We start from the raw sequence: 11,039 nt of genomic DNA, 5'->3' as shown, positions 1-11,039 counted from the left end.
TTTCCTATTTCCAAGTATCAAAACTGTTATATCAACCGGACTCAAAAAGCTGTATTAGTGAAAACAGAGCCACAGCAACTAATTTATCTTATTTATTTTTTGGATAGAAACACCAATTTACAACTTGTACCAACAACTACAACCCAGACTCTAACAGTAACAATTTAAACCAGCTGCTACAACCTTGGTCTAGATACAAGAGTACAACACTGAGCTGAAACAAAGTCAAAATCAAAACTAATTAGAGAATTGCATTAATACTCATCCCTCAAGAACCCCCAGTTAGTACACAAATCTTTGTGGAGGATAGTGTTTCCTGCCAGGGCAACCTTTTCCGCCTTCGCTTTGACTTCCCAACCATTACTCTTCACTATTTGCTCCTCAGTGAGTACTTCCTCTTCATAGTTTGTGTTTTTCATTTGAATCCAAATGTGTTAAGCTGAAACCTACCAAGCCACTTTACATAAAATAGCTTTAAAGCCCTTTCCTTTCAGATTGATGATTTTCCATTGAACTAATTTTTCCCAAACCACAGGGTCAGTAATTAAACATGACCCCATTACATGCCAAATACGCATTCAAAGTATATCTACAGAACTGCTGCTATGGTGTGCCATTTTACTGTGGTCTAGCCTTGAAAGAAAAGGAAGAAACTAGTCGTGAAGATCTAGCATTTATATTTGCTTCAACTAAAAGATGTGCAAGCTGTTGTTCCTGTTTGATGTCCTTAATGCTAGTTTTGATTAATAATAATATTAGGTTAGGGGATTAGAGATAATCATTGATGAGTATCCATATTAGCAAAATAAATTGGAACTAGAATAAAAATTAGTCAATAATCAATCAACTAGTGCAATAAATAAGAGATCAAACACAAAGTTAGTGAAGCAAGGGTCGGACTTTATAGGGTTTTAGATGTTAGGGTCCGTTTGGATACAACTGAAAACTAAAAACTGAAAACACTGTAGCAAAATAAATTTTATATGTGTGAATGGTACTGTGCGGGCCATTTTTAGTGAAAAAGTTGCTGAAAAATAAGATTTGTAAGTCCCGTGAACAGTACACAGGACCCATTGATGTGCTGAAAAGTGGCTGAAAAGTCAAATATTATGGCTACTGTGTCATGAACAGTGCATGAATAGTAGCTGTAACAGTGAATTTGTCTCCTAAAACGCGTGCCAAAAAAAAAAAAGAGTAAAACGTTGGAAACACAGACGTGGGTAGAAATAATTTCTACCCAAACGCACACTTAGTCCAACATATATCTTGTGGGTGGGTGAATTAGGGACATAATGGAATTGTAGTAGGGAATTCTACTCTATCGTGATGATCGGCATAAACAATGCCAATTGAGAGTGACTAGAATTTGAGGGACATAATAGAACCATAGTAAGAAATTCTACTTTAATCAAACCATAATGATCCTCTTAAAGAACTTAGAAGGTAGTGGCCAGTTGGATTTGTTTTTTACAAAATAACACCATTTTGCTAACAATTTCGTTAGTTAGTAATGTTTCCAAACTATTTAGGAAACTAGTATCTCGAGTCTCTTAAACTCGAGTTCACTAAGACTCAAGTTCCATGTGCTGGCAGAGTGAGGTGGAAAATTATCCATGTGGAACTCGAGTCTTTAAGACTTAAGTTCCCTAAACAACAAATCACCTAAAGAATGAAGCAACCCAACAACCTAGAAGCAACAAAAACAAAAATAACAGTGCAACAAAACAACAAACCTAGAGAAGCAACAACAAAGCAACCCCCACGGTTCAAACTGAACCCAAGCAGTGAAGGCTCTAGGCAAGGGAAATTGGCTCGGATTGAACTTCCATTCCCTCTGCCCTCTGAACTTCCATGGCCGAGCCTCCTTAGCTCTTCCTCCAACCATCATCACTACCATCGACGATGGTCTAATCTCAAGTTCATCTCTCTAAACCCGAACCAAAACCCTCTTCTCTTAAGCTAACTCTCTTGATCTAATGGCAAACCCAGCCACCACCATCATAAGGTTGACTTCTCCACCTTGGATTTCATTTTCTCTCTCTCTCTCTCTCTAAACCAGATTTGTAGGAACTCGAGCAATTGGGTTTTGGGTATTTTCTTGAATCTTTAATTTGGGTCTTAAGAAAGAAAAAAGAAGAAAGAACAAGAACTCGGTGCAGGAACTAGAATTCGAGTCTTTAAAACTTGAGTTCCATGTGGATTTTAATCCACCTCAGCTCTGCTAGCATATGGAACTTGAGCTACTATAGTAAACTCAAGTCTAAAAGACTCGAAATGCTAGTTTCCTAAATAGTTTGGAAACGATTCTAACTAACGAATTGTTAGCAAAATTGTGTTATTTTGCAAAAAAATCCTAGCCAAGGAGGCTTTGTTGGTTAAGTAAAAAATACTAGTGAAAACGATAAAAAAGTCTATATAGTTTCTTAGGATTTTACTAACAAGGCTCATCCTATCGCGAACATGAGTTTATAACTCTATATGGCTGATTTTATGATATAGATTTATCTTGTGATTTTAAACATGTAGAATCATGAATACATAGCTTCTAAGTTTCGATTTATATGAAATTTCTATTTTTTTTTCTATTTTTTTTTTATACCTTGTAGCTAGAGAAAATGTTGATATATATATATATATATATATTGTTGATAATTTTAAAACCAAAACCCCATTTCTGAAACCCCTTTCCTGAAACAAAAAGCTTAAACCCTAAACCCACACAATGAAGCGCACTCTGCTTCGAAATGTCACTCTCTACACTCGCAATCTTCTTCACTCCCCTCCCATTCAAAACAATCCAATTCCAAGTCCTTCCTCACTCGCCGCCTCGACTCGGCCCCGACTCAGACTCAGGTTCTACTCCTCCGAGAACGACTCTTCCACTGAAAACCCTAGCTCTGCTCCAGATCCAGAGACCAGCTTGGCACAACCCCAGAAGAAAGATGTCTCCATTGACGTCGAGGACGTCAGTAACAAAGGTAAACAGCATGGCTACATATTACTCTGTTTGGTTGCCCAGAAAGTTGGAGCAACAAAATTCATAAATTTCAAGTTATTAGTTGATTTTGTTGTTGTTGTTTATTATTTCATTTTCGTGGTCTTTCAATGGTTTCTAGCAAAAATGACATGGTTAAGTATGTTAAAAAAGGGAAATTGTTTATCATTTGCAATTCAATTTAAATTTGGTATAAAAATTCTATTTCTTTTTGGGGTTTCTGGATATTGCCAAAACAATATGGACCTGTCTATTGGTTGTTGCCTTTCGAAGCTTGAATTGTTTGATATGTTTTTTAACAAAAAAAAAAATGTGTAAATTTTCTGTCCTCAGAGCTGAAAGCGCGGATAGAGAAGTACTTTAAAGGTGATGAGGAGGCACTCCCGTCGATCCTTGAAGCGATTCTGCAGAGGAAGTTGACTGGGAAGCATGAGGAGACAGATGATGAGTTGGTAGATGAGTTTCAGATGGAGCCATTGGATGATGTTAAGGACAAAGAATTCGAATCGGATTTTGAGGAAATGCACGAGACAGATGAGGAGATTGATGATTTGTATGATGTGAAGCCTATAGTCATGAAGAGAATGGTTAAGGATGAGTTCTTTAACATGGATGACCAGAAGTGGGATGGTCTTGTTAAGGATGCCATTGATCATAAGATCATGAAAGACACAAAGGAGTGCGAGGAGATTTTAGAGGATATGCTTAAATGGGACAACCTTCTCCCAGGTATACCCTTCTGCTTTAATTTGCTTTCTTTTATTTTAAATTTATATGTTTACTTTTTACTAGACATTATGTTTAGTACCATGTTAAAATGTCTCTTTATGTGACAATTGGTTCATCGTATTCACCACTGTAATAATTTTCTCATTTTAGTTTCTGAATCATAGTATATTGTCCTTGTTGTCCTCCATGGATTGGCATTTTGGATCGCAACAGTTTTCAGATGTTTATTGTCTTACATTGTTGCTTGGAATGTTTTGTTTCTCTACTTCAAAATTGATTTCCTGCACTGACATTTGCAAATGCTTATAACACTTCCATTTTGATATTTTAATATGATCCTGAACATGTAGGCTGGGTGATTCAAATCATAGCCGTAAAAAATTTAGTTGATTGCCAATGCTAGTATTGGTTAAAGAATCCCTATTTTCAAGAGGCAAATAGATGCACTGCCTGTTTTTTCTCAGTTACTATGTGTAGTTTCCTTAGAACATCTAAAGACTCAACCTTTGAGTTGAAGTACAAATTCCAATGTCAAAATAAAATCAATTACTCATTTTTAAAGCTATTAATTCACTTTTGATGCATTTTTAAATTTACAAACCATGTCTACTGCAATGTGAAGCGGCCTTGGGATTGTACAAGGTCAGAAAAGATTTGAAGGTGACGTCTTTGGAGGCAATGCTGTTGTTTTTGGCCTAAATCAGTGTGAATGTCATGGCTCTCCCAATAGATAATTTATCACATGATGGTTGGATTTGTTTTGTTCTTGTGTTAATTTTTTTTATAGGTAAGTTACATAAGCACCCTGTGATTCTTGACCCGGATTTGTTATATGTGAAGTGACAAGTTGAGACTAGATGAGAGCGGTTTGCCTGTATTCCTCAGATTGAATTTATTGACACTTCATTAAGTATATGCATGGAGATTTAAAAATCATTTTTGGCCAGCTTAACACCACATATTTATCTTTTTTATTTCTTTATTATATTTTATTTTTTGGCTGCTGTTGTTGCTATTTGTCTATTGTAAGTGGATTCTGATGAATGTATAGAAATATGTGTGCAAAATTGTGCAGACAATTTTATATTGATTTAGACAGAGATTCATGGTAATAGAAATGAGTCAAATGACATGCAAGACATTTATATATTTTACCAGATTTTCATATACGCTTTTGTGTTGCCCCTGTTCTACATTCTGCTTGCTTAGAGCCTAGTATGGTGCGATTATATATTTGATTGTTAACCGCTAGGATAATTTTGTTCACAAGTATATATTCTTTTTTTAATGATGTGGAATCTCACTAAGGCAGGGTCCTTTGGAACCACCCCCTGGGGTGTAAACCATGGATACACAACCCCCCACCTGCCAGAACCATGTATTAGGTAATTTAGGGGAACTCCTAGTGGGGATTGAACCCAGGATATCTAGGTGGGTCTACAACTCATCCCAAGCCTCCAATTGTCAGTATACATATAATGGGAAAGTGAAACAAATTAAATGCTTGAATTATCGTGATGTGGAGTCATATTGGAATTATATTAGGCATGGAGGATAACTGCAGTGACTTATTTGTAATGAAAATTCTTGGTTGAAAAGGCTATTAGTGGATGAGAGGTAGGATGTAGAATATAGATTCATAATTAATTTCTGTTACTATTGCCCTGGGTTTTGGCTTAGTTTGAATTGGGATTTGGGATGGAATGGGGTAGTCTTAGGTTCTGATCTGTTCACTAAAAAAAAATGAAGGCCCGATGGACATAAAGGAGAATATCATGAGGAATTGTTATTACATATTTAGAAAAGCAAGGTAATTGGAAAAACTTTGTTGCAGTTAGGCTTGCCTCTGCAGTCAGTAGTGCATTTGGTCCCTTTCTTTATTTGCATGGAATGAGCGCTTTCTTGATTTAATTATTCACTATAAAGCGTGTTTTGATATGAACCAGCATGTTCTTATATGGACCACTTCACCACCTGTAAATAAACTCTGGGTGTGTAATTTGCAACAGGAATTTTAGAACATTTGAGCTACTAATTTTTTTTTTTTTTTTTTTTTGATAGGAGCTACTAATGGTTCAATGTCTGAAGATGTAATAAAGTTCCATAACTGATAGGAAGAATATGAAATTTTCAATTGTAACAGTTGTCCATATTTTGTTGGGCATATAGGATTGTTTTTGACAGCATGAATTCTGGAAGTTTTGAGGAAATCTCTGTATACACTCTCACACACACACGCACGCGCGCACAGTTTTAAAGGGATGCCTTTCTTCCAGTATGGTGAAGCAGCTGATTTGTTGTTGGAAGATCTCAAATCGTCATTATTATAGTCTATAACACATTGGTAATAACTGAGCATTTTGATCGGAATCTGTGAAGTGTAAGAACTTGACATTGTAGGCTTAGTTTTGATTATTTGGAATGATATTCTGTTACCTGCAATTACTTTTCCCATTATTGAGAGAATGCCTCTTATGAAAGGTGTTTGTATGTCAAACCTACAGTTTTTCTGGCTACAGACTACTTAGACTTGCATATTTTTGCCTTTTGAGATTTTTACAACAAATGTTCTGTGATTAGTTAGAGGCCAGATCTTTTACAAAGTCTTACTGAGACAACCAAATATATATCATCACAAATTTTCTTATTGTTTGCATAGATATATATCATAGACAATAAGTTGTGAATATCAATGACAATAATTATCTATTTTAATGTAAATTGGCATCTGCTGGATATGTCTATAAGTGCAATTTTTTCTTCAGATGAGATAAAGAAAAAGGTGGAAGAGAGATTCAATGAGCTAGGGGATATGTGTGAAAGGGGAGAGATTGAAGCCGAAGAAGCTTATGAGTTGTTTAAGAAATTTGAGGATGAGATGGTAATTGAAAGTCAGAAGATAATGGAAGCTGAGGGGCCTCCCCAGTTTGATGAGACTGCTGTGCCAGACAAGAAAAAGAACTTAGACGACCCACCTGGTGAGGGACCAATCCTTAGGTGGCAAACACGGGTAGTCTTTGCTCCTGGTGGTGATGCATGGCACCCCAAAAACAGAAAAGTGAAAATGTCTGTTACTGTGAAAGAGCTTGGGCTTTCAAAACATCAATTTCGCCGTATCAGGGAATTGGTTGGAAAAAGATACCATCCAGGAAAGGATGAGCTTACAATCACTAGTGAGAGGTAAGTCCAATAAACAACATGGGATTCTTATTTCCTATCCAAAATGATTGTTTTTAGTAACATATCATCATTCTAACTTTTTATGGTCCTTAGTCATCTGTGGAAATCCTAATAATCTTGGTGACTTATGTGACTAAACATTTTATTTATTTATTTTAATATTGTAGGGAGATTAAACAGAATATCTCCCCTTCCCCTCTTTCAAAAAAAAAAAGAAAAAAGGTTGCCCCTTTGGTGAGGGCATCGTGAGATTGTTTAGGCTTGGAATTGTATAAAACCTTGCAATGCTTCTAGCTCGTTCTTTTTATTTTTTTTAGTTTAAGATAGTGACTCTGGATGTATACATGATAAATAATGCTTTTAGTGCGAGCACAAAGGATATATACATGATGTAGCTTCTGCAACAACAACCAGGCCTTTTAGTCCCAAAATTTATTAGCTTGGTTATGGATTCTCAACAAACTAGTTAGGGTTGGTCCCATGTATTCTTGCCAGCCATTTTTATCTATAAAAAAAAAAAAAAAAAAATGTATTCTTTCCAGCCATATTATTCTATCCGAAATTATATAATGTTATTTCCTTAATTGACATGTCCTTTTTACAACTATTAATGTTTTTTTTTTTTTTTGGGTCTTCCTCTATATGCTGAAGCTTCTAGCTATTTTTATTCCAACTACACTATATGTGCATTGTTTATTTTGGCTGAAGGTTTGAGCATCGAGAGGAAAACAGAAAGGATTGCCTGAGGACTCTCTATTCTCTCATCGAGGAAGCTGGGAAAGCAAGGAAGCTAGCAGAGGATGCACGAACTTCATATGTCAAAGGGAGGCTTAGAGCCAATTCTGCGTTTATGGAGAGGTTGCGTGCCAAGACCATGAGAATACGAGAATCTGACACAGTTTTGCTTGAAAATTGATGAGGAACAGCTGCCCTTGGAAAAACACATTTCCTGGTTTGGTATTATGATTCCTTTAAATTTGCTTCTTTCACTTGATTTGTGACTGCTCCGCAATAATTTTATTGCAATCAAGGTTGTTTTCACAGGTTTAAAAGGAAAAATAATGTGACTTTCTCTGCAGTTATCATGTATTTTGTTAGTTGCTGATTTGTCCACTGCGGACTCTTTATGTCCTGTTGGTGAAAAAGCATCTTGGATGCTATTAATTTTTGAAGTTATTATGGTTCATGTGAAGTTATACTCAAGAAGTGATACTGTTTTTTACTAATAACATCATCTCTTGTATATTAGTTTTATGCTGTCACTGCCAAAATGGCGTGACCTATGTTTTTTCCTTGGTGATGTTTTGAACATTTGCTTAACTTGTTTACATGCCACATGATCAAGTTATCTACCAAAAGGAAAAGTATTATGCGATACTCTTCTTTGATTGTTTGTTCTGAGTCTGTGCTGGTGTAAAGAAGCCTGGCATGAGCCAAGTTGATTTCATGTAGTGTTGTGCTGAACCAAGTAGTGTGTGCCCACACGGCTTTTCATAGCAGTAGCTTTTTACTTCTCTGAAATACAGTTGTACTTATCACCCCATCCATTTGGAATTATGCTTTGCTTTGGGGAAAACTTATTCTTATAAATTGGAATATAACTTATTGGACTGCATTGTCATTTTCTTTTCCATACATGATGATGCTGGGTCTGGAAATCAGATTCTAAAACCGACTGTGCCTTTGATCGTGGTCGCTTTCTGTTTACTGCTTCTGCGTTGCTTTCTGTTTCCTTCTCCTACTTTGATTGTTTTCTTGACCACTTGGATTCTTGTACACGTAAAAGGTTGAGTTATCAACATCTTGGTGTCTGACTAGCCAAACCAATTTGTCGTTCAATTCCTAACTGATGTTGAGTAAAGGTTATCAATGGTGATGTTCATTTTTGTATTCTGCGTTGCTTTCTGTTTCCTTCTCCTACTTTGATTGTTTTCTTGACCACTTGGATTCTTGTACACGTAAAAGGTTGAGTTATCAACATCTTGGTGTCTGACTAGCCAAACCAATTTGTCGTTCAATTCCTAACTGATGTTGAGTAAAGGTTATCAATGGTGATGTTCATTTTTGTAGGAAATAAAGATATTCATATACATAAACTAAATTGATTATCTTTCTAGTCTTAATTTGTGTAATATTATACTGTCGTGCCCATGTTGCCAAACAATTTCATGCCTTTACTTTTGAGTGCAGACACGCCTAGAACGGAATGATTATAAGCTACGTTTAACTTGCGCATTACGTTTTGTCATAGAATGTTAGTAATGATATGAAGTTTCATTCTTCAATCTTCATGTTATTTTGCATTAGATTTTTTTATTAATTGTTAACCATATTGCTCTACTCGTATATTAAAAAAAAAAAAAAAGTGTCTGAAGCCAACATTATCAAGCAAGTTGTGATGCTTGTGACAATTTGTGTTGATGTGTCAAGTGATTTGGTACCTTTATAATAATAATAATAATAATAATAAATCTTTGGCTTAAAAGTTACATGCAAGCAGCTTAATCGGATTTAAAATGTCACGTAACCACTATGATAAATAATTATTAATTAATTTAGAAATATAATAATGTGAGCAATCATGATGGTCATGTGACATTTTTTAACTACATAGGTTGTTAGTGAATCGCTTGGTGAATAGTGATACACATTTTAATTATATAATTTTAGTTAGTTTAATTAGTAAAGTTTATTGTCCCAAAAAAAGAACTTGAGTTTAAATCAACTTAAGCAAAAATGAAACAAATTGTTGTCTTAGTCTAATACTAAGAGTAACATTGGATCTTGAACTTCAATAATATGCTGAAGTTACTTTTGAAACTCTAGGGATCAAATTAAAAAAATTGGGATAAACTTTAACTATCAAAAATGGTTTTCTTTGGAAAAAGATTTGCAAATTTCTTCAAATTCATTACATGAATGGTTTTATCATTTATGAGTTGCCATATAATGGGTGGGAGGGGATTCTTCCAAACTGATTTCAAAGAAACTTTTTCTCTTTTACCATATTTTTTGTTCATTATTAAACCAAAACTGTTCTTTTGCAAATTTGCAACTAATTCTATGGCACTAATATTTCTTTGTTTTGTCTGCGATAAAATAAATCAAAAAATAATTCATAAAGTAAAAGCTCAATAAGAATCCAAAATAAGGATAAAAATAAAAATCCTACGCATGCTACATATGGTTGAATGATAATTGATACACAGAGGACATTAGAAATTTAGATATAATAAATGTTAAGAAGAAAAAAAATTAAAATTATTAATCTATAAATTTAGATGATTGGTGCAAATTCTCTGAAAACTTTTAGAATAGGAACTTTTAGAAAATAAATATCATGATTAGCTATCTTAATTCTTAATATAAAAGAAATGATTAGTATGAGATTTCAAGATTAACTTTTAATAATTGTATTAACTTATTATGGATGGTTTTATGTTTTATAAGTGAGCCGCGTAACAAAAGTAGGGAGTAAGTAGAGTTTAAAAAATTATAAATATTTAATACTAAAAAATTATAAATATTTATATAAGATTTTTTTTTGAAATATATTTGTAGGGTCAGTTTTTGCGGCCCAAGCCCAAGGAGGTATGGATTTGGAACCCTCTGAGCCCAAAACAATAAATTTTGTAGAGAGTGGGCGAAAGGGCTAGGCAAATAATGAAAATTACAGTATTAAACTACGCATGACTACTCGGACATATGAGTATCTCCTCGGATGGTATACGTGCTCATCCCCAGGCGTCCCCCATTGGCGTGGGCTTCCGACTGAAGGCCTTATCTCCTCGGATGAAGAGTGTTCCTCATTCAGGGCCTCGGGCCCAATAAGTTGGGCTGGGTTTTTCTCCCCCCACAATATTTATATTAGAATTTAATATAGAACAAAAAAATTTGGTTTTCATATATAATTGTTATAGATAGGCACATGCAACATCTAGTGACCGCTAAGACCACATTCTACTCTTCAATTTTATAATATTTCTTATTAAAATAATTTAAAACAATTCTTTCTTCATTATATATTTTATTTTTTCACACACTCCTATCAAGCGCTAAAGCTTGACATTACAAATAAATACTCTTTGATTCTTATTTTCAATGGCTTTTTCAAATTCTAATCTTAGCTTTGTAC

At 34.7% G+C, this 11,039-nt stretch overlaps 1 protein-coding gene across 1 annotated transcript; it reads left to right on the top strand.

The window, feature by feature from the left end:
• Positions 1-2,659: 2,659 nt before the first annotated feature.
• Positions 2,660-8,196, top strand: LOC112011805 (uncharacterized). Its single transcript, XM_024044141.2, has 4 exons — positions 2,660-2,978; positions 3,329-3,724; positions 6,490-6,904; positions 7,613-8,196. The coding sequence occupies exons 1-4, from the start codon at positions 2,723-2,725 to the stop codon at positions 7,818-7,820; spliced, it is 1,275 nt and encodes a 424-aa protein (XP_023899909.2). The 5' UTR covers positions 2,660-2,722; the 3' UTR covers positions 7,821-8,196.
• The last annotated feature ends 2,843 nt before the right edge of the window (positions 8,197-11,039 follow it).

The sequence above is a fragment of the Quercus suber genome, unplaced genomic scaffold (genome assembly GCF_002906115.3).
Source record: "Quercus suber isolate HL8 unplaced genomic scaffold, Cork oak 2.0 scaffold_195, whole genome shotgun sequence".
Taxonomy (NCBI): domain Eukaryota; kingdom Viridiplantae; phylum Streptophyta; class Magnoliopsida; order Fagales; family Fagaceae; genus Quercus; species Quercus suber.
Note: the sequence above shows the minus strand (reverse complement) of the source record. Positions and strands in the feature narration are given on the sequence as shown.

Coding starts and splice junctions, on each gene's coding strand:
- LOC112011805 (XM_024044141.2), top strand. CDS start 2,723: ATGAAGCGCACTCTGCTTCGAAATGTCACTCTCTACACTCGCAATCTT. Junction 2,979..3,328: donor CGAGGACGTCAGTAACAAAG/GTAAACAGCATG, acceptor TTCTGTCCTCAG/AGCTGAAAGCGCGGATAGAG. Junction 3,725..6,489: donor ATGGGACAACCTTCTCCCAG/GTATACCCTTCT, acceptor TTTTTTCTTCAG/ATGAGATAAAGAAAAAGGTG.